The sequence below is a fragment of the Seriola aureovittata genome, chromosome 22 (assembly GCF_021018895.1).
Source record: "Seriola aureovittata isolate HTS-2021-v1 ecotype China chromosome 22, ASM2101889v1, whole genome shotgun sequence".
Lineage (NCBI taxonomy): Eukaryota > Metazoa > Chordata > Actinopteri > Carangiformes > Carangidae > Seriola > Seriola aureovittata.
This window is the reverse complement of record NC_079385.1, coordinates 20604756-20629303: the sequence shown is the minus strand read 5'-3', so window position 1 is coordinate 20629303 and position 24548 is coordinate 20604756. Positions and strand designations below refer to the sequence as shown.

Below are 24548 nucleotides of genomic sequence, written 5' to 3'. Positions count from 1 at the left end.
ATAGTGTTTTCCTTCCAAAACAGTGTGTGTGTGTCACAGGGAGCTGCTTCCTCACATGTGGAATAAAGACTAAATTGAGTTTGTGTGAATCAGGTGATTTTGGAGAAACTGAAAGTGTAACAACCGTCCCAGTCTCCCTTAATTAGCTTTGATCAGAAATCACAGTTAAACTGACTTTAGTTGCACAGACGTTTAATGTAGTCTATAAAACCAGCTTGTCTTTAATTACACATGAGATCAAATACCCTTCAACTTGAAGATAATACACTCATTGTAAGACGGTGCAATTAGGCTCAGATTAGTTGTAACTGTATGAACAGGACGTCTTCAACAGCTGCCATGTTTCCTTCACAGGCCTCTTGTCCAAGAACAAATATCTGTGTAAAACACATGATGTGAAAAAACACACACACACACACACGCACACACACGCACACACACACACACATAAAATGAGAAATAATCTCCACATCTCTGAGCTCTTTGCTCTTTTCCCATGTCCTCGTCTCCTCCTCCCTGAACAGCAGGAAGCCTCACGTTCGTAAAGCCGCCATCGTCCGCTCGGCAAATATTAAATAAAGTTTATTGTAAAAACATCCTAATGGCTGTATCCAGTGCGTGAAATCGCAAACGTTGCCAGTGGCCAGTCACACAGTGGGATGGATGTTGGCGAGTTATTATTCATGGCTGCAGTAGTCTGAGGACAGTGCACTAATCCAGGGGCGGGGAGATGCACATAGTTCTTATCATGATGAGGCTGGAGCATTAGATAAGGAAAAGGATAAATATAGTGCTCGTGCTTTGTTTTCCTAATCCACCCACGGGGCGAAGAAACTAACCTTTTAAATAGGTCACCTTCTCTGCTTTTAGAAACCGACACACTCAGGCTCCGAGGGTCCGCTGGCTGTGTGTGTGTGTGTGTGTGTGTGTGTGTGTGTGTGTGTGTTTGGACACATTTTTACATCTTACCTATCTGGGACCTTCTCCAGTACAAACACTGACCTTGTTGGGACCAGGCCTCATGGAGAGTCCGGTTCTGAGGAGTCAAGATGTCGTTTCTGAGTCCTGGTTCAGGTTTGGGTCAGACTGTCAAAAATGAATGGAAGTCAATACAACGTCGCAAACTTTTTACTGATAAGTTCTGCCCCCCACGGCAACAGGCGTACCAGACCTCTGTCACCATGGTTACAATAATAAACAAGCGGACTGTACCAACAGTGGCATACCGGACCTTCGTCGCCACAGTTACTACATTAACGGTCATGGTTTGGTTAGGTTTAGGAAAAGATGGTGATTTGGGTTAAAATAAGTACTTTCTCAACATTAGATGATCTTTGTTGTCATGGTTACTATAATAACAATGAACTGTCATGGATAATAGGAACAACATGAACAGCTGGTTTCACATGGGAATCGAACACCGCTCTCCTGTGTCACATCCATCCACCACCTCCTGACGTGGACTCTGTCTCTCTTTACACTACATCACAGACACTTTTCCCTTTGCTCCTGTCATCATTACTATGACCACTAGATGTTGCCTAGCAACAAAATGTACAGTAACTATGGGTCATAATAACCTGCTGCACAGTGTCCACAAACACAACAGAGTAAAAACTAGTTAGCTGGTTAGTCTTTTACATTGTTTTTACTAAGCTACAGTGACAAAGGAGAGGGCCATCGGTTTGTAGCTAAGCTAACAAGGAAGGTAGCATTACGTAGCATAGCATTTTGAATTATGCATCAATCCATATAAATCCACTGTGCTAACGAACTTGTGTTTTCAGGTCTTCTTTGCTATAAAACCCTTCACATGTTGAACACATACAGATACAGAACAAATGAGACAGGAAACTGTGGCTACAGCTGCTGATGCTAAGCTAACAAGAAATTGTAATGTGTTTTTTTCTTTTTGTTTAATTGTTATAAGACATTGATGTTTCAGGGAGTTAATGTGGAGTCAGGGTGTAGTGAGTGTAGTCCGTTTTTATAACAGAGAAACACAAGTTTCTGTTTGTAGCTGTAAAGAAAGACTGTCCATCTTCCTCCAGGACGAGTAAACATCCGGTTAAACAGCAGAGAGCAGAGTGTGGCCCCGGGGCCCGACCCTCCATCCACAGAGAAGAGAAGAGGACTCGGACACAAAGACAACAAAAAGAGCCGAGTGAAAGAGAAGAGTCCATGGACGTCATGTGGAAAGCTGGCCTTTGTGCTCGGACTGTAAGGAGATGGATGTGTGTGCATTAAGCAGCGAGCGGCCGAGTGCAGCACAACACACAGAGGGTTCAGTTCAGTGTTACATAAGACTCGAGGAGAGAAAATCATTTCAGGAGGGGAAAAAAAAAATCTTGACCTTGGAAGCTGCAGTTTCTTCATGAGCTCTGGAGCTTTTGATCATCTGACATGATCTTCCTCAGCAGATGTTAGCATTTCTAAACTCTTCATGTTGACTTAAAACAAAAATAAAAATCTGGAAATATCGCAAAAAAACTTTTCACTTGGCTGAGGTGGAACAGTCGCTGCATTCTACGGGTTAGCATGCTAATAGCACAGACTGCTCTGTCAGTCTGTGCTATTGCTATGTAGCTAACGTTAGCATTAACAGCTGGTTGCATACCAGTCTTGCCGAGAGCTTCAGCAACAATGCGTTTACAAGACAAGAGGTTATAATACGCCCTCTGAGCAGACTGGACAGTGATGAGACAGACTGCAGCTAGCTGGTTAGCATGCCAACTTCAGGAGAAGAAAAAGAGTGATAGATGAAAAAGAAATAAAAGCAAAACAAGAGGATTTCTTTCCACCGAGTGAAGGAATGAAGTCTGATGCTGAACTTGTGACTGATAAGTAAAAAGCCATGAATGATAACGCTATCTACGTAGCATCAGCCAAGCTAACAAATAGCTCATTTAAGATGTCTCTTTACAGTGGGCATGAAAAACAACCATTACTTATCGGCTTCACACACGCCCCTCCTCTTTGACCACTTTTGGATAACCTAGGAGTTGAGGGCGGAGTCAAGCACTGCCAAGATGGCGACAGTGGCGCAGCTCACTCTGAGCTTCAAGAAACTGTGGGTGATGTCAAAGAGGCTACGTCCATCTTTATTTACAGTGTATGCATGGGACATGGAAGAAAGGAAATAAAAACATAGTTCAAACATAATTGATTTGAATTGAAGTATTTTGGTATTTTTACTGGAGAAAATAAGAGCATGTGTCTTTATGTTATATTTCATTGGATATATATAATATACAGTAGGTTGGTATCAGCTCAGATGGAGGATTTATCATGAATGCTGTTTCCTTTTTTTTGTCTTTTCTAATTATAAAATGTTGAAAATAGAAAATGTGAACCGTTCAGCTGATAGTGTGACAGCATGTGGCCACTTCCATAAACCCAGAGAACAAACTGAGCGCGTCTCCGCCCCCAGAGAGAGAGAGAGAGAGAGAGAGAGAGAGAGAGAGAGAGAGAGAGAGAGAGAGAGAGAGAGAGAGGTCTCCTCCTTCTCCTCTGCTTTTAATATTTACTTCATCCAGAGCAGCGGCGGCTTTAAGCCTTAACAACAACAGCACATATGCACTGATGTAAAGAGGAGCCCGGCCCTGATCCACCGGTCAGCTCCATCTGCTGCAGGTTATTATTTATTATTTTAACTTTTGATTTCCTGAACAAATATCGGAGAGGATGGTCTTCGCGCCGCAGCTCAACAAGTCTCTTTTATTTTTCACACATTAACTGTGGATGGCTGCGGAATGGAGATAGCCTTGGTGAGTTTTGAGAACGGCGGCGCTAAAGGGAGCGGTGGAGGTGGAGGTGGAGGCAACAATGCCGAGGAGAGCTGCCGGAACGCGCTGGATGTCCCTCAGTCGGGCTTCGTTCAAACTGGACTGGGAGAGGACTACAGCAAGGAGCTGAACACCCGGGGGAGTCCTCAGCAGCCGCGGCAGCAGCATCAGCTCCAGAGCTCCTGGAAAATCAACGACATGAACAACACTTTCAGCTGCAGCGAGAACGCCATGGATGCGCTTTTACGCGCGGACCACAGTCCTCATCTGTTCGACGAGGACATGCTGGACATGGACATGGACACGGAGAGCAACGAGAGGGTGCTCATCAACATAGCCGGGCTGAGGTACGAGACCCAGCTGGGCACCCTCAACCAGTTCCCGGACACTTTACTGGGAGATCCGACCAAGAGGATAAAATACTTCGACCCGCTCCGGAACGAGTACTTCTTCGACCGCAACAGGCCGAGTTTTGATGGGATTTTGTATTTCTATCAGTCGGGGGGGAAGATCCGGAGACCTGTCAATGTGTCCATCGATGTGTTCGCGGATGAGATTAGGTTTTATCAGCTGGGGGAGGAGGCCATGGAGAGGTTTCGCGAGGATGAGGGGTTTATAAAGGAGGAGGAGAAGCCGCTGCCTCAGAACGAGTTCCAGAAACAGGTCTGGCTCATATTCGAGTACCCGGAGAGCTCCAGTCCGGCCCGGGGCATCGCCATCGTGTCCGTGATCGTCATCACCATATCCATCATCACCTTCTGCCTGGAGACGCTGCCGGAGTTCAGGGATGAGAGGGAGCTGCCGGTCACCAGCCGGCTGGACAACAGCACCGCGCCCCGGCCGTCCCTCACCTTCACCGACCCCTTCTTCATCATCGAGACCACATGCGTCATCTGGTTCACGTTCGAGCTCTTCGTGCGCTTCTTCGCGTGCCCGAGTAAGTCCGAGTTCTCCAAGACCATCATGAACATCATCGACATCATGTCCATCATGCCTTACTTCATCACAGTGGGCACGGAGCTGGCGGAGCAGCAGGGCCAGGAGCACCAGAACGGCCAGCAGGCCATGTCTCTGGCCATCCTGAGGGTCATCCGCCTGGTCCGGGTCTTCAGGATCTTCAAGCTCTCCAGACACTCCAAGGGGCTCCAGATCCTGGGGCAGACCCTGAAAGCCAGCATGCGGGAGCTGGGCCTCCTCATCTTCTTCCTCTTCATCGGAGTCATCCTCTTCTCCAGCGCCGTGTACTTTGCAGAGGCGGACGAGCCGGAGTCGCACTTCTCCAGCATCCCTGACGCCTTCTGGTGGGCCGTGGTCACCATGACAACCGTGGGCTACGGCGACATGAGGCCGGTGACGGTCGGGGGAAAGATCGTGGGCTCGCTGTGCGCCATCGCCGGCGTGCTCACCATCGCGCTGCCGGTGCCGGTCATCGTGTCCAACTTCAACTACTTCTACCACCGGGAGACGGACCAGGACCAGTCCTCCCTGAAGGACGAGCCCAACAGCGGCCGCGCGAGCCCCGAGCTCAAACGCAAAGGGAGTAAATCGTCAACCAAGTCGCAGGACGTGGAGAACAACGACGCGGCCGCTTCGGCGGAGAAGGCGAACATCAAGGCGAACAGCAGCATGGACTTCAAGAGATCCCTTTACGCTTTCTGCCTGGACACGCGGGAGACAGACCTGTAGACCTGCAGACCTGCAGCCCTCACTTTATTTAAAACTATTAAGGCCCATAGTTGTGTAGAATAAACCCCCGTTAATGGGCTCTTAAGTCTTTGCACATGGCAGCCAGGAGGATCAACACATCTCAATCCTGAAAAGTTTTAAGAGCGACTGGGGTTCATTTATAAAAAGCACATTTTAATCCCTGAGCACATCCGTTAGTGGAAAAACTGAGGAGTTTATGAACAAACCACGGTGCATGTGATGCAACACAGTGGCCCTTTAATAAAGTAGGAACACCTAAAGAACATTAACTCATGGATGAATTAGTTTGAGGAGGGAAAATAGGACATGTAGCCTGTGCTACAGATAATCAAGGACAAGCAGGACTTGGAATAATTACTTGACATCAGGAGAGGATTAACAGCACCAACTAGTACTGTACTCTTTGTACATAATGTAGGAAACAGTCCATACTCTGTAGTGCAACAAAAGAAAAAGCCAAATTTTTGTTTTTTTTTCGTATCCTCCCAACATTTAGTCGTTATGTTTACACTGAAAAGTTGCAGCAAATCTGTACATATTTCCCATAGGCCTACTGTTTATGAATTGGATTATGGTGTTATTGTAGATTTTGAGGAACAAGAACAAAAAAAGAAAACAAGTATATTTTTTTGAGATGCAGACAGCTGTTCTCCTCCACTCAGGTTCTGTCAAAGAGGTGAAACACTTTTCCTTTTTCACCCTCAGAGAACCTAAAGAGAAGATTTGTAGACGTTGAACAACAGCCTTGTTTATCTTCGTTTGAAACTAAAGAAAGAAGACTTTTTGAATTTTTAAGAAAAAAAAAAAAAAAGGACATAATGTGGAAGTATGTGAACCGAAGGAGTGACAGCCAAGAAAAGAGGACAGCGCAGAGACCATCTGGAGAGATCAAGCAACACTGATACCAGGTTAGTGTCCTGAAGCAAACAGCTGATTATTTTTTAACTCAGTTTGGGTTAAAAATGTGTTTTTATTTGATGGGAATTCTTTGAAAAGCATCAGTTATGTCCAGATATGGAGCAGTTTTGTCCCTAATATCACTCCATAAATTCAGCACCAGTGCTGAAAGGACAGCTCCTCATGTATGGAGTGTAATTAGGGACCGAATTAAACCCTCATGTCCAAGTTCCATACTATAGACATAAATCTGTAACCAGTGGTGGAGAGAAAAAAAAGACCAGATATTTGAGTACTTTACTTTGAAGTGCTTGTAGTTTACTTCATTTTATTCCATTTCCTGCTACGTAATACTTCTACTCCACATTTCAGAGGGAAATATTGTACTTTTTACTGCATTACAATTAGTGTTACTTTATTTTACAGGTTAAGATTTTACATTTAAGAAAACATGATAAACTTATAAGATACAATATCTTGTTAAAGATTAAACCACTTGTTTCCCTCCTGTGATGAGAGATGGACCAGTAAATTGTCTGATATGAGTTTATCGCAGATATATCATAATATTTCCCCCTGAAATGAAACACTTGAGTAAATGTTCATTTCCACCACTGTCTTGTGACTCATTATAAAATATCTGTGTAGTGACATGGTTTCACTTGAAACCCAGTGTTTCACAAAAAGACAAAAACAAATATACAAAAGAAAGAAGAAAGAAAAAATAGTGACTCAAAACTTTTTTTTTTTCCTGTCGCATTAATCACCTGATGACCCTTCAGATTTATCTGGTGACCCTTTGGAGGGGCCCGACCCCCAGGTTGGGAGCCAGTGGATGTTAGTGTATGTGATGTAGTTAAAGCAGCTCCAACAGTAAAATGCTGCTGAAGCATCAGTGACTCAGGATTAATCAGAACAAGTACTTTTACTTTAGATATTTGTACATTTTGCTGATAATACTTCTGTACTTTAACTTTTTTTGATTTATCACTTGTTTTTTATGGTTACCACCAACCCAACGATATTCAGTCCTGTGTCACACAAGTCACATAAAAACATAAAACAGTTTCATTTGAGAAGCTTAAACAAAGAAAGTTGTTGCTAGAAAACGACCCAAAGGCAGTTTGACCGAGTCTCTGTTTTGTTTGAACAGTTTGACAAGTTGGAAACTTTTCAAAGCCGGTTACTGCGTCACAGAGGTGATGTGTTTGTGTGAATGGGGGAATTGATGAATGCACATGCAGAGGTTTGTAGAGCAGCTGAGTGCAGGTGGTGGTGATTCATTCCTCTGAGACGATCCTGCAGGAACGCCCTCCTCCCTCTGCTGAGGGTGGATGTGAGACTTTTGTCTTTATTGTTTAAGTTTGGTTCAAAGCTGCAGTCGACAGGTGTGTAGCCAATCAGCTGCTACGGTGAGTGTTACCTCTTCCTGTCCTGAGAGACATGGGCAGAGGTGGGACATGGGGCGTCTTAAAGGACCAAACAGGAGTTTTTTTGTGCTGTAGTTAACTACACTTTAGACAAATGTAAAATATTTAATTTAATTTTAAAATAAGTTCACTGTAGTGTTTTAGACTTTTTAAAACATGCTTTGGTTTCCATCCATTTCACAGTTTGGCAACCAAACAATAAAACAAATAACACGCATGGAAAATCCTTATAATGGATTATGTTTTTTTACACAAAATAAAATACATATGTAAAAAATTAAATTAGATTAAATTGAAGAAGAATAAATAAAAAAAATGTAAACATCTAAAAAGGTTGATCTTTCTTTGGAAAATGTTCTTCAATGTAAATTGTACATTTTATGATGAAATGGTTAAAAAAACCAGGTATAGTCCTTTAATACAGACTGTGCTTTAATGTATCAGTCTATAAGCAGCTGCGTGAAGTCAACACTGCAGACATTATGGTTGTTTAGAGGATAATGATACGGACTGACAGAGCAGAGTGAGGACGACTGTGATCATTACATCAGGATAAGTGTGTGTTAGTAACTGACTGGAGATCTGCCAGCAGAGTCAGAGTCGGAGGCTGAGAGAGATTTACTGCAGAGGCTTTGAACCTTTAACTGATCAACGTCAATTTATTTATTTAAAACAAGCTCCATTGTGCTCAGTTGTTGACTTGAAGGTGTGACAGTGGAGGTGTTGAAAGGGGACGGGGCCCGCTGTGTGTTGGTGATCCAGTTCTTCCCACAGATGTTGGATTTGGTTCTGTTCAGACCACAACTGGGAAAACTGTCTCTTCAAGTCGTTCAGCGATTATTGTGATCTCACAGATTCTTGCTTTTGTTCACTGGGGTGAAACCAAAATCTACATCCAATATTTTCACAGACGTCGACACCCGGCTCTGCTCTTCCTCTTTAGGATGTGGGTTAAGTCAGTGGCCTGTGAAATCTCTGCAAATATTGGATGAAAATGTTGGTTTTCGCTTCAACAGACTTGTTATTATTTCAAGCAGACAGTATTTGTGAGATCTCTGAAATACGTTTGAAGATGCGACCCGTGGCTGGGGAGGGAGGGGTGCGTTACCGAAGGGAAGTTTCAAAATGTAGGAAAAATTTTAACCAAGTTTTAAAAGATAATCTGCAAATGAACGTTGCTTCCCTCCTCTGCTGATGTGTGGACATGAGTCGACTGGTTGATGGAGGGAAACAGCTGATGGAGCTGCAGAAGAAGATGAGGTCATTCAAAGATCCATTGAAGCTCAGATGATGGAAAACCAGGTGGAGAACATGATGGAGATCTGACATTTGTTTCATGTGTTAATGTGAGGAAAAGGAAAAGTTAGTTTCCATTGCTCTTTGTCACATTTTGTTTTTATTCATGCATCAACCTTTTCACCTGAGCCAAGCATAGAAAGTTTTATTGACCGGTATCGCAGAGGGACGAGATGCACTGCAGCTTTTTTCATGGTCCCGTTAAAGAGACATCTTAAAGGAGCTATTTGTAAGTTTTACTATTGCTTCATAACTAGCGTTAGCATTAACAGCTTTTTACATCAGTTACAAGTTAAACATCAAACTTCATTCCTCTATTTGGTAGAAAGAAACCCTCTTTTTTTGCTTCTATTTAGAGTTAGCATGCTAACCAGCTAGCTGCAGTGCATCTCATCACTTTCCAATACCGAGTCGCTGTTGCGTCCAGTCTGTTCAGAGGACATATTATCACCTAATGCAAGCGGTTAATGCGCTTGCTACGTAGCAATAGCAAAACTTACAAATAGCTCCTTTAAGATTTCTGTCTTTACTGGGGCCGTGAAAAACAACCTCAACACATGTACACTGGTGTAGATGTGACTGTCCAAATACTTTCGGTCATTAACCGACTGACTGACCTCCTTCACTGCCGTGTGATTCAGGCTGAATTCAACACTCGGTTAATACAGTGTGAATATTTAATCCGGGGGCATCTTATGCTTTGTGAATATTTACCCATTCATGGGACATTTAAGTCCACCCTGTCAAGTATCTGAAAATTATTATTATTTTGGTTAAATCATCTTGGCTCAGCTTCTGCTGATCTCATCATCCATCAGCTCTGTCCTCCTGCCTTTAATCATTTCAGGGGCTCTTCTGTTGATTTTTGTGAGCGATCCAGGTCTCCTCGCTGCCTGAATCCAGTTAGATTACATAACATTTTTGGTTTATTCAATTGTTTTCCTGTTTGCCACAGTATGTGGACTCTACAACCAGGACAACAGTCGTTTTGTTTTTTGTTTTGTTTTTTTTTTTGCGTGAAGAAAACGGTCATATAGCATCGTCTCAGTCCGCAGAAATGTGCAGGACAAAAATCTGTCGTGCAGTTCCACGTGGCTTCACCTTCGCCGACACACCGCCAGCAGTGCAGCATCTGGATGCAGTCGACCAAAAGCCAATGTACATGTTAGCCTGCATCTTTTATTACTTTCATCTGATTTCACTGGGTAATTACAGCCTCTATCACCATCCTCTCTTGTGCATCCTCCCGATTGGTTGTTAAGGCCTGACTTCTTTTTTTAAAAAACACCAGTAAACACTAGTGACAGATTCACCAATTTCCTCCTTTTTACATGTTATATTCAAATGTTCATGCCTGAGCAGAAAGTGAAGGAGTGGCAGATGTGAACGTGTATGTATGTTAACAGTGGCTGAAGGCGATATGAGCATCAACAAAGCCAAATGTTCACAATCACAACCCACGAATATGACGTGACATGACAGGAGCATAAACTGTGAAGGCTTTTGTGTGTTGGGACGATGTTATAACTTCTCATACATTCACAAACCTCAGCACATGTGCTCATTAGCTTATGTACCGTAATTAAACTTGGCCCATTTGTGCTTAAAAACAAAGGAGATGTTATCCTCAAGGCTTTTATGATGCTAACATGTTGATGTCCAGCAGGTACAATGTTCACCATTTCAGTTTAGCTTGCCAGCATAATAATGTTTGCTAATTAGCACTAAACACAATTTGGTTATTAACTAAAGGATTGGACGAATTAAAATGTGACCTGGTGATGGTGCTAGAGGAAAAAGTCAGAGTATGTGTAAACGAATGTGGCTTGTGACTTACGGACTGTCCCTTTAAGACCTTTAATTCTTATTTGAGTAAAAGCTGAGCTACAATTAAGTCGCTATTCTTGGCCTTTTGACCACATCACATGATCTTCATCAGTAGGTGGAGTTTGCTCAGTTTTAGATCTTCAAATTTCCATTTGATTGACTTCCTGTCCATGTTCGTAAAGTTCAAAAAGCTGGTCAAACTCTTCATGATGAATATCATGTGATTTGACTGAAAGCTGTGGAACAGCTACAACATGGACCTTGTGGTGAGATTGTTCTCTCAGTTTTAGCTTCAAAGTTCAAGAATAACATTTTTAACTTCTGTAGATTGTGCATGTAAAAATCTGTATATGGTCAAAAGTATGTGGACACGCCTGTACCCGTACCTGGGACGGAAAATCTTAATGCTACAGCCTATGAGAGTACTTTATCCAATCACATTTAATATTTTGGTGTCCACATACTTTTGGCCATGTAGTTTAACCACTATATTGCTGCCTCATCTCAACTGTTTCCTGCCGTGTGGCTTTATCAGACTAAACCGCTCTTTAGCCTTCGCTATCTGCTGGACGCATCAATTAGCCGGATATAAGGACAATCCACGAGTCCCGGGACGCCGTCCAACACTCGTACGTTTTGGCAGAGCCGTGGTTGTAATCTGGTGAACAGGCGGCCGCTCTGCAGATCCCAATTAGGGGAAGCCGTCGGCTGCGGCCCGACCAATGAGGGGGGGTCAACATCATCCACGGATACAGGAAAACAACCTTTAATTCTTCAGGATTACCTGCTGAGGTTTAGATCTGACAGTTTCTGTATGGACACAAAACTTTAGAGGGTAAAGGCACAGACATTTTGAGGAATAAATATGTCAGTGGGAAATGCTTTTACCCTGATGTCCATTAATAACTTTAATTAGCAGCTGGTCGCCCAGTGTCAGCTGGGATTGGCTCCAGCCCCATGTGACCCTCCAAAAGATAAGAGGTAAAGCTAATGGATGGATGGATGGATTTTAAATAACTCTAAAATTAGTATTGTTTCAAGGTCTTAAAGCAAATTCCCACGAGCCGTTTTACCCAGAGTCACATGAAAAGATGTGTCATGGCCGTCTGGACGGAGAGAAAAAATGGCGCATCTGTGTGTAGTTGTTTTGTGTTTCTTTGTGGTTGTTTGATTAACTTTACCACAAGAAATGTTGACAGTCACTTCCCAGACTCCCCCCTGATCTCTTGCCCAGTAAACCCGTTCAGTAATCCTTCCAGGGACTGGGCCGGGTCCAGTTCCTTTGACGAGCCGTCCAGAACCTTGCCACCAAATCCAGCAGCCGACGGCGACAGACAGAAGCGCTCAGCTCAGTTCACACATAACAAAGCCTAATCCCTGATTTGTTCAGCTTCCCAATAGGTCTGACGTTGTGCTCATTGACAGCTGCTTCCCTGTTTGGAGGAACAGCTGAGCCAATCAGAGCGTTGCAGGCCAAAATTAAGAATGGGGACGTCGTCTTCCTGAGCCAGAGCCACAAACATGATTGACACAGATGTAAGTCGACAGCTCTGAAATCAACGTATTTCCTCATTGACGTGACAGACGTTACATTACTGCAGAGACTGTCGACTGGAAATGACAAAATGACAAGACGCCAAACAGAAATCATGAACGCAATGTCGGAGCAATAATGAAGTGAAAACTAGATCAAAACTCAAGCTAATACTTAAAGCTCCTCCAGTGTAAAGGTCTGTGTCCATGTGTAGTGTGATTATAGATCAGCTCTAGCTTCTATATTAATACTGTGAAAGTATCAAAGCCTCAGTCCACAGAGAAATGCACACAGCCTGTATTCAGAAACTGAGCCTTAAAACCAGCCGTCAGGACTTCTGGAACTTTGTGATGTCACAACAAAGCAGTCACCAAGCCCCGCCCACCTGGATCCACCATCCAAACCTTGTAAGATTTGGTTTCTCTGAGTGTTTTTACCTGAAATCTGCTTTATTTTTATTGGATCAGTCAGAAAACAGTCAGCCAATCAGAAGAGAGGCTCAGAGCCTCCTCTCTTCTGATTGGCTCACCGACCTGTTGTTACTAGAGCTACAGAGAGAAGCCTGAGAGAGGAGATGTAAAACTACACTGAAATGGTTTTATATCTTCTGATGGATCAACACTTCAAATAAAACACAGAAGAAGAAGAAAATACGGAGCTGTAAGGCCTGACTTTAAATCTATCAATTCATTTATAATGTTTAAGTCTATAAAATGTCATCAAATAGTGAAAAATCAAGCTCCAAAGTGAGGCCTTCAAATGTTTTTTTTTGTGCCCAACCAAACATAGAAAAATCATATACTGAGTTTATGAAAATATAAGAGATTGAAAAATAGGAAATTCGTACATTTGATTCTCTTAAAACTGATATTTTTGACCATGTTGCTCTAAAAATATGTCAAATAGCAAAATTGTTTTAAATTAAAGTTTTGTTAATCTCTTCATAGCTACCACCATTTACCCCTGAACAGCTGTCTGTGTAAATCATGGAGATTTGATCCCTAAATGATTTTCCCATCGTGTTTCGTTTGACCTTAAACGCCTCGTGTTGGTGCGACGGCTTCGACTTTTAAACCGCGTCCTTCGAAAACTTGGGAGAAGATTAAAAAACTTTTGTGCTCTGACAAAAATATCCGGTCGCTGCTGTCGAACTGATTGACATCTCATTTCACTGAGAGCTGAGAGATGGTGAAAAACCGACTCAGTGACTAATCCAAACCGCTCTGTAATCTCAGGCCGCCACCATTCATATAAATAAACACACATTAGAAGTACAGTATTTACATGTGATGCATTATCATGTTTCTATTTTTACCTTCATAAAAGCATTTAATCCGGGGGTGTGTTAAGCTTTGCGTGACAGGAGCAACACAAGGAATATCGCTGAGGAGCTGCAGCAGCACGACTAATTACACACTGCTGTTACCGCACACACCCATCAGCCATGATTAGGACCATTAAAACGTGACTGTCAGATGTAAATATGTGGCGCTGCAGCTCAGCTGAGTGAAGCTTTTGGCATTAACACTGACTCCGGTTGTCAAGCGTGAAGACGGAGACGTTTTCCTGCGATTTCTGGAGACGCTGACGGGCGAGGTGATTAGCTGAGCTTCCTTCTGCAGCCCTGTAACCCCTGCTCCGCTCTGCACAGGCTGGGCGAGCGCTGGGAGCAGGAGAAACAAAGCGATGAGGAAGTTACATAACACACACACAAATATATATATATATATATATATATACACACACACACACACACACACACACACACACACACACACAGTGGCAGTCCTCAGCTGTAACCTCCACTGCTGCTCAGAAAAAAGTGGGAAAGCAGCGAGAGAGCAAAGATGGGTCTGAGCTCGTCCGGGCCGACAGTGTGAGTGACTCCAGAGGAAACGGTGTTTTCCATTTTCAGAGAATCTGGATCTTTAAGGCTTTTATCACGTCTTCAGTCATGACGATGAAAACCATGTTAAACACAAACAAAACTTCCCGCCTCCTGGGACCGTTTGGCCTCGGTGGAGTTACAGCAGGTGTGTTCTGGTTCTGGTCTGTACCGGACTCAGTCTTCACACAACCCTGACATATTCTACACGGTCTGAAAGCTCTACGTCTTCCGGTTCTCTCTGTGCAAAGTGTTTTAGCTTCTTCACATCACTGCAACAGCTGCGACACAGAACTGGTTCAGACAAGTGGCTCCAAAGGTGACATTTTTTATGCAAAACAAAATCTCTTTTACTTTTCATATTTTCACATTTTTTGGTTGTAGGTTGGTGGCTGTGATTAGGGCTTAAAGAACAGTAACATTTTATTTTGAAGACATTGAATTCAGGGTTGTGCAGAGATATGGAGGTGTCTGCTAACAGGTTAAAAGAAACCAGTGTGGGCTGTTGGTAGGAGACGTGATGCAGGTGTTATATCTGGTGTCAGAGGGTTTGTGAAGGGAGGTTTTGAAGGTTTAAATCTGCTGGCTGCCAACAAGTCACTAACCTTCAAAATGATTATTATGAGATACCACCAGAGCTTCTGAAACTGTGTAGTAGCAGCCGTCTGTGTCCAGCGGCACAATATTCACTGGTCGTTTTCAAAATCTTATTCTTGTCATCATCGTTTTTTCCAGTTTATCAAAATGTTCATACCGTCATCTTTACCTCAAGCTCTGCAAGCAAAACATCAGCACATCCCTCCCTTCTTGGCGCAGGTTGTTGTGCAGCCTGCAGTCACTACTCAGGGCTGGAAAACATCCGTCGGCTCCTCTGCATTTCCTGGTAAAGAGAAAAAACAGAACAGTTATATGTAGAGATAATTCTCCTGAAACACACTAGAACTGATCATCAATCAACGATAATGGAGTCAAAGTCAGTTCTCTTTGTACTAAAGATAAAAATAGAATATAAAACATCATATAAATGTAAAAACCAACAATCAGCCACAGGCAAACAAACACAAAGTGTAAGTGGTTCATATTCAGATGATTCTCTGGAGGCCACAGTCGCTCTCAACCACAGCTGAGTCATGATGAAGCTTCACTGAAGACAAACACTGAGCTACCAGAGTCTCATTTATAATCAAAACACTGTGACCTTTGACCCTTGACTTTGTAATCACTGGCTGCTTGTAATTAGCATAAATTACATTGAGCCGTAGTTGGAGCTAAAAACCTAAAATGTAAGTGAAGCATGGCTGATGCCCCCCCCCCTCTGTAATCTGTGCTGGTGATGGGCAGGATTTAACCCTCCAGTTGCATAAGAACCAATCTTGTGTATGGAGGCTCAGGTGTTCATCACGGCTCACGTCTGTGGCTGATGGTTGAATTCACCTGCCACTGAAACATCTGCATCTCATATGACGTCTTCATTCGCAACTAAATATGATTTAGGGGGGAAATGATGTCGCCCGTTCTTCAGCCTATCAAAGTAAAATTAAGAGATCGCTACGACAACAATCACACAGAGGTTACAGCCGAGTGTGACGGTTCATTATGTTCATGAGGACCGGGGCCGCTGATGTGTTGATTGACAGCAAGATAGACCAATCGGTTTGTGTGTAGGCCTCAATTAAAAGTGCGAAGGATGCCGGCGTTCTGCTGGGACTGACGGGGTAATAAGGTGCATGCTGAAGCAGAAGCGCTGAAAGAAGTTGAAGTGTAAGTTGAACTATAAGAGCTGAAAGCAGTAGAAGTGTTGTTAGTGATAACGTTAGAAAATTCAGTTTAAATTTAAGCCTGTAGGATGTTGAACTGTCAGTTCGTACATCAGCACTGAAAGCAGTCGAAGTGTCAGTTCATGGTGAAGTGACAGTTTCAGGTGTGAAGTGTCAGGTATGAAAACAGTGACGGCAGTTGAACTTTAGGAGTTAAACTGATGGCAACACGCTTCATTTTATGGGCCTTCAATTTTCCAGCTAATTACTTTGAAACTTCCCTCGTCAATGTCCAATAATATAAACGTCGTATTTCTATTTCTGAACCACCAGGATTTTTCCAGGAAAGACTGATGCAGTTTGGTGCTAATTATAAGGGAAGTGGAGAAAGTGCTATGATTTTCTGTCCAAAGTCAGGGTAGAAGGAAGAATTAGATTAATCAATCAGTTAAACAACATATCTGACATCCTATTAGCATAATGCTAAAATACTAACAATATTTAATGTGTTAATTTATGAACATGGAACCAGGAATAATTCCTGTCAAAAAATATTTGTAGAATCTGACATCGGTTTTGTTTTATTTATTATATCATCATATTTATTTCTTCATTTTTGTCGACATTTTTACCTTTATTTTGACAGTAATAGAGGGGAAATTTATTTCTTAAAATATATTTTTTTAAATTAATTTTGTAATGTTAAATAAAAACATACATTTCAATGTAAACAAACTTAATAATTTTGAAATAATATGATGTAAAATATAAGAATGTGAAACTAAATAATGAACCTTGAAGACATTTAAAGTCAGCTGAGCTTTATTCTACATTAATTTACTGAACATAAATAGACCAATCATTTCTAAACCAGCAGTAAAACATTCAGCACAATAAACGTGGAGTGCAGTGACGCATGCGCCCACAGTTATCTAAAAAGAGACCGATCAAAATGGCAACGTGAAGTTCACTACATCCTCACGTAGGTTATTTTAGACCTGGGCTGCACCGGGTGATTAACTGGAGCCGTGTGTGTAGAAGAGAGTGCATGAGTAAATAGAAAATGATTGCCTCATTGGCGTGTGATAATTAAGGGTTTTCAGCCGAGCTGCTCAGCTGGCTCGAGGTCTGTGACATGGAAATGTAAGACTCATATGAGCTTATGTAACCTAATTGTTTAGCCTTGGAGAAGAGCGCTTATCTTTAAAATGGAAAGCATTGTGAGGGCCTGAATTAATCAAATATATGTAAACTCTACTGAGAATGCTAATTAATCCCTCTCGGTGTTCCCGCCCTCCGCTGCCATCTCAACTCTGCTGCTGCTTCCTTTAACTGCGCTCATAGAACCAACTGGGGGGGGGGGGGGGGGCGCTCCACTGCTAATTTCACACATGGTAACATCACCTCCACTTTAATACCACACTGACTCATCCTGACAAATGTCTCAGTGATTAATGAATGCTTAACATATGAAACGCAAATAAACAGATTCCTCATTGTTGCTCTGAGGAATAATGATGCCAAGGATGTAGGTGCTAGAAATAATCAAGAGAAGAAGAAAACAAAGAAAAAGAGAAAATAACATTTCTGTTTTATTTTCTGCATTCTATTACATTATGGCTGAATTCAAACAAGGACGTTAGGGTTATGCTCCATCTTCGCAACACTGCAGGTTGTGAACGCCCCCTGATAGAAACCGTTTGTGCCGATTCATTTTGAACTACGGAACTATGATCACTCAGTCAGTCAAAGACATTTTGACAGATTGTGGGGCTCATCCTGCTGATGTGGTCCTGACAAAAGTTGGTTTTAGCTGCTTTAACTCGCTGAGGCAAGTCTCTCTATGGCTGGATTAGCACGAAAAGAAAGTTTCAATGTCAAGTATTACATTTTTTTTGTTAAGTTATACTGTATATTGTTCAGACTTTGGCTGAAAACTTAAAAATTCAGTAGAAACTTTAATTATTTCTGTAATTTCCCTCCAGTTATTTTCTTTTTTATTCTCATCTCAACCCAAAAAACCTCCGGGATTTTTGAAAATTGTCAGTTCATACTTAATTGGATGAAGCTTTGTAATTGTGATTTTTCTTTTTTCTTGTGTCTTTGTGTATCACATCTAAAATTGACTTCATGTTCTGTGTCAATACAACCTCTGCTCTTTTGGGACAGAATACATATAAATATGTGTGTGTGTGTGTGTGTATATATGTATATATATATATATATATATATATACACATGTCTGTATATCTCAAGTCTAATAAAAATCCATATGGATAATGGTACACACATACTGATAGAGAGCTTGATAATAAGACTACACTTTACTAATAGTGAGTAAACTTACATTTTTCATGTTGTCCTGTATTTGTAGCAAAAAATTTAAATTTAAGGGAATTAATAAAAAAAAAAAAACATTTTTAATAAACAAAATCAGAAGATGCAGGGGAGCTCATTTTGAAGAAGATATTAGAGTCAGTTTTACCTGCTCAGGGGAATATTTACTATTTAATATCAAATCGTTGAATATAAAACCTCACTAATATAAAAGCGGAGCTGTAACAAAGGTCGATGGCGTAAATAGTAGATTTTAAATCATAAAACACGTGCAGGTTAAAAACATGTTGGTGCAGATTATATTTGAGTGTCAGATGTATTTCAGCGGCGTGGGTCACCACAGACTGTGGTGCTTCTGCAAGCACAGAGAGAAAAATCAAATAAGCAGAAAACAAGCAAACAAAGAGGCATCAGAGGAACGTTATCTAACCAGACTGACTGAATGCAGCGTTTCCACATGAGCGCCCGCTGCCATCACTTCTGCATCATCTGCTTTAAGTGCAGCCCCGTAACTGTCTGCCACGGGGCACCGCAGCACCTACACTGCTGCTGAAAGTGATGATGATGATGGTGATGGCGATGATGATAATGACACCTCGGGGTACTGCTACTGCTCACAGCCAATCAGAGGCCACAGAAGCATTACCTTGTTTGTCCAGTGGCAGTCTTTGTCTTTTTGTGGGTCTTTGGAAACAGAGGGAGTTTTCTTTTTTTTCCCCCCGTCGTGTTTCATGCAGTTACATAAGATTACAAAATATTAGACACACACTCATGATGCACATCACTCTCTGCTTCACTCTCGGCTGTTTGTGTCCAGTTTCCTCTCCTTAATTTACAGGCTCTTAGCCAGTGGTGGAATCTAACTAAGTACAACAGTGACGATCCTAGAGTCTGAGAGGCCCTGGGCAAAGAAGGCCGCTGAAGCCCCCACCCTGCAGATTTAGATTCTACATATACAACGTGATCAGTAAATATTTTTGCATTATTACAGATGAATCTACTCGAAACTGTATGTTCCATTCACGGTACTTTATACTTCTATTCTGAAGGGAAACTACCCGACAGTATACGCAGCCAGAGCTGAAATAATTAGTTGATTAATCGATCGGCCAATTGACTTTTGAATTTTTTTTCAAATAAAAAACTTCCAAACATTTCATAATTCAAGCTTCTCAAATGTAAAGATTTGATGCTTTTGGTCGGGCAAAACATTTTGAAGGTTTCACTATTTTATGAAATTTTACGAACCAAACATTCAATTGAATTGATTAATGAGGACATTTTTAACGATTAGTTGCTGCCCAGTATAAAATAACTTTAAAAAAAAGCTGCACTTCGACCAACTGAATCAGTTAAATGCTGTTTACACATGAATGTGTCATAGAAGGACTTTAGGATGGACTTTAACTTTTGACATTTTTAAGTACATTTTCCTGATTATACTTCAGTGACATTTTAATTTCAGGACTTATACATGTTTACAGTCTGGTGTTGGTACTTTCACAGAAGTGAAGGACCGGGGGCCCAGCTGCACAAAAACACCTTAAGTTAAGATTTTCCTGAAAGTCTGAGGTAAGGTTTCCTTAAAATAAAAACAGTTGCACAAAAACAACCTCAAGTCTTCTCCTTAAGGCGTCTTTATAATGGTCACTGGAGTATCTAAGATTTTCTCCTTGTCTTAGTCTTACACTTAAAGAATCAGATAAACTGTTGCACAAAAGACCAAAGTGAGGAAAAACCTAAATCTACCTCTGACTCTGTCATAACTGCAACATGACCAAAGTTTATGGCGACAAATGAAGAAAATGAAAACATCCCAGGAAGATGATGATAATGTTCTGCAACCAGGAAACGCCCTTAACGACGCAGAAGAATTGTACTGCTGTAAATTGTCTTTCACTGCTGCAAATGACGTAACCTTTTCCCTTAAGAGATTCTGTGCAACACCCTTAAGTACCTCCCTCTGTTAAGAAGAAATGAAACCCTGACTCTTAAATACCAGAGTGAACGCAGCCTGTATTTCTGATGCGGTCACATGTAGACCTGCCGTTGTTAAAAGTGACATGTAAACGTGTCGTGTTGACATGGCGCAGCAGGCTGATAGAGTCCGAACAGCGGCGGGAACATAAAGGTCAGCTTCAGTCTGCACTGACATGTCAGGCAGCGAGGCCGAACATCAAGCTGCAGACCGGCTGTCTGACGGAGCAGAGGTCAGTCTGGCCTGTTAAATAATACGTGGGCAAGAGAAAAAGACGGAGACAGGGCCGTGGGCAGGAAGAGGCTGAAACTCAGTCTTAAACAATAAGAAGTAAAATCAGATCAGATGCTGGGTTGTGTTTCTAACAAAACATTTTGGCATCTCTTCATGTTTATTAAGGTGAAAAGAATTTATTTTGGCTCCATTTCTGGTGATGAGCTGTTACAGACTCTGACTCCAAATACTTCATTCTTAAAAAACCCACATTTATTACATCTGTGAAGAAGACTCAGGCTGCTACTGAAACAACACTGGCTCCTAAAAATATGTTCATATTTAACAACTTTACATTAACAAATATGTTGTTGGAGGAAATGTAAAAGCTTCAGTTTATAAATATGATTCACTGTTATAAAGTAGCTTCACCTCCAGCAACTACAACATGAAAATGGTACATTCATATTAATCAATCTGTTATATAAACCTAATAATATGTGACACCTCTCTACTTTTACCTTTGATACTTTATTTTGACAGTACTTGTCAGAGTGACATTTTTACATTATTGTATTTAATCTTTTGCATAAGTAAAAGTGTGTGAATATTTATTGTACCAGTTTCCTACAAAATCCACCAATTCATGTTTTTATTATTTGTTGTTCGGCAACTTAAAGAAGAAATGGTTTGTCTTTTTTCAGTTTAACTAAGTGAACCAATCTTCCCCTAAACTTAAAGCTCCTCCAGTGTAAAGGTGTGTGTCCATGTGTAGTGTGATTATAGATCAGCTCTAGCTTCTATATTAATAATGTGAAAGTATCAAAGCCTCAGTCCACAGAGAAATGCACACAGCCTGTATTCAGAAACTGAGCCTTAAAACCAGCCGTCAGGACTTCTGGAACTTTGTGATGTCACAACAAAGCAGTCACCAAGCCCCGCCCACCTGGACCCACCATCCAAACCTTGCAGGATTTGGTTTCTCTGAGTGTTTTTACCTGAAATCTACTTTATTTTTATTGGATCACTCAGAAAACAGTCAGCCAATCAGAGGGGAGGCTCAGAGCCTTCTCTCTTCTGATTGGCTCACAGACCTGAAGAGGAAAATGTGGAGCTTTAGTGTGTCACTGATGATATTCTATATTTTACTTCATGTACAGAGTCAAACTAACACAGAATATCTCTAAGTACTGTGTGTGTAGCCCTGAGGTTTGGTGGTACATTAGCAGTAGCTCTATAAACATGAGATATATGAGAAAGAGCTGCAGACAGTTGTACTTCAGCCTTGAATAAGGTGCAGCAGCACAGCTTTTAGTTTGTCACCTTCAGACTGTGTGAACACAGTAGCAGGTCAAAGAGGCAGCTGGGATGTGAGGCCGGAGCTTTTCAGAGAGATGACAGAGACATGAAGTTTGGCCCCGGGCCCCGTGTGACGCCCCTGTGAGGCTCTGCTGTCCACACAGATCTGCGGTTTGGGGAGGACTGGATGTGCGGTGTTCGGCAGGGCTGCGTAATGAATTCACTTTGACCAAAGGTCAAACTGAGGCGGATCTTTTCCAGCTCACAGTCCGTCCTCATCACTGTCAAACGTCTCAGATTGGACACGAAGAGCCACGTCTTTCTCGTCTTGTGTAACATCAGATATGCGAGTTCATGTATCGAACTGTAACTGCTGCAGTCTGCGGCGTTCACACCGTGTTCATGACAGTCACTGCAGGTCCAGCTCATGAGCAGCAGCTCTGTCAGTTTGAAATAACGATCAATCCCTCTGAGTTTCTGTTGTTTCATGCATTATGTAAGTAAATACTATTTATAGAACAATATTTATATACTAGGTGTAGAATACTTTTATACACAGTATATATTAGAGCTCAATTGACCCTGGACCTTTGATTTGAAAACAAAAAAATCCAATAATGTGGTTAAATATTAATATAACAATTAATAAACATTTCGTGACAATATGTCTGAGTAAAAATATTTAGAGTTTAACTTGTTAAAATCAGTAGCAGTAGATGCTTTAACAGTAAATTTTGAACAATAAATATCATTGACATTTAGTCTATTGTACATATTGTAAATAAAAGCAAACAAATTAAACTATACATTCTGTGTATTTTCATCGTCTGTCAAACCTTAAATTGGGATTGTTTTATCAATCTACTTTTACTAAGGTCAGGAATCACCTTTCATACTTAAAATATGTGCAATTTAACGCTTAAAATGCCACATATTAAATATTAATTTTTGTGGTTTATTCTACCATAAAGCTACAAAATAAATAAATAAAAATCTATAAAAATTTAATTCCAGATGTCATAACTGTTAGATCCTTTTAAAAGTAAGAATATGTATTATTAGCAAAATTTACAAAACAAAAGTTTACATTATACGCGCAGAATGAAACCTGTTCGTGCTTTATTTTTATTATACTATTTTGTAGTAGAATTGATCAGTTTAGCAACAGAGAATGCATCTATTTTGATAATTGATGAAGTATTTCAGTCACTTTCCAAACATCAAATATCAAATATCAGTAAGTCAGTCGCACAAAACATGTATTACATATTTATGTATTTGAAGACATTAACTGTGATTGGTTTATTTCCGTTTTCTGACATTTTATAGATTAAATGATTGGCAGATTAATCGCTGTAATAAACCATTAGCTCCGGTGCTGTTTAATGGAGTCATCAATTGTGATCCGTCAAAATGTTGCTGACAAAGATGAAGCAACGTTTTTATTCATGGCTGAGAACATTATTCTATTACCACCTATAATAATATATGATATAAATGTGTAATAAATTATATTATAATATATTTATTAGTACAGTGCAAGCACCTTAAAACTGCACTTAATTCAATTAGTTGTGTAAATGACTTTGCTGATTATATTACATATTCTGTGTGATGGGACGTAACGTAGTTCCATAATATAATATTGTGATGTAAAGCACACAGGATATGTGATCCTCCATTCGGCTGAAAGGATGGACAGTAATGGACCCCCCCCCCCCCCAAACACACACCTCCCCCCCTGAATTTGGGAGCTATTTTTAGGGGCTTAAAGAGGGAAAATCCTGTTTCATTATTCACAGACGAGGTGGCACAACTGCGTCATGTAACGCTGTGTGTTTTTTCATGTTTTCAGCTGACAGGCTACAGTAGCACGTTCGACTCCATGTGCCACATCAGTCATGCATGAACACACAGATTTAATTACTCAGTAATAATATTCACCACATCTAACCCCAGATATAAATAGACAAAATGTGAGTGTGTGTGTTGTGCTGTTTGTAGTAATCAGAGCGGAGTCTGCTGTTGGTGTCACAGCACACCAACAGCAGACACAGGAGGCCGAGGTCACATGCTTCTAGCGGCCAATCACGGCCGGCCTCGCTTGATTGAATTTCATCGGTCGGCCACCGTTAACGACGCGGCTTCCAATAAACCCCGAGGCCGTGGACGCTGGTCACAGATGTGTGTCAGCTCTGACGGAGACATGACGGAGATTATGTTGTTAATAATACAAAAATGAAAGCGCTATTTTATGTGTGTACACCGAATTAAAACTAATGCAGATTAATACAAGAGGTCCTGCATTAAATTCTACCTTTAGGCTGTAATGATCAGTTATTGTTGTTTTACAGACGTGTTACTTTGGCTGATGTAGTTAGAGGAGCTGTTGAACTGTGCTGTGCTGTTGTGACAGGCGCTATAAATAAAATCAGATCTTGTGAAGGAAACACACGATGGGGTCAATGTGCAGCTTCCACCAAAAGAACAGAAATTCAACTACTAAAAGTTGACTCCAAAGTTTTCTACTTGTGTCGTGTCATGTCGTGTCTTCGTACATTAGCCACCGGGCAGTCCACATTAGGAATCAGCTGGTTTAGTTC

At 41.3% G+C, this 24548-nt stretch overlaps 1 protein-coding gene and 1 long non-coding RNA gene across 2 annotated transcripts in view; one reads left to right on the top strand and one right to left on the bottom strand.

The window, feature by feature from the left end:
- Positions 1–215: 215 nt before the first annotated feature.
- Positions 216–24548, bottom strand: part of LOC130163835 (uncharacterized) — a 34103-nt gene continuing 9770 nt past the window's right edge. Inside the window, exons 2-4 of the long non-coding RNA XR_008826530.1 lie at positions 15128–15241; positions 1003–1086; positions 216–377 (exon numbers count right to left, since the gene is read on the bottom strand). This is a non-coding gene — a long non-coding RNA (uncharacterized LOC130163835). The remainder of the gene's footprint in view (positions 378–1002; positions 1087–15127; positions 15242–24548) is intronic.
- Positions 3471–24548, top strand: part of LOC130163834 (potassium voltage-gated channel subfamily A member 1) — a 36486-nt gene continuing 15408 nt past the window's right edge. Inside the window, exon 1 of the mRNA XM_056368257.1 lies at positions 3471–6400. Coding sequence (XP_056224232.1) covers positions 3753–5471 — 1719 coding nt within the window. The 5' untranslated portion in view covers positions 3471–3752 and the 3' untranslated portion in view covers positions 5472–6400. The remainder of the gene's footprint in view (positions 6401–24548) is intronic.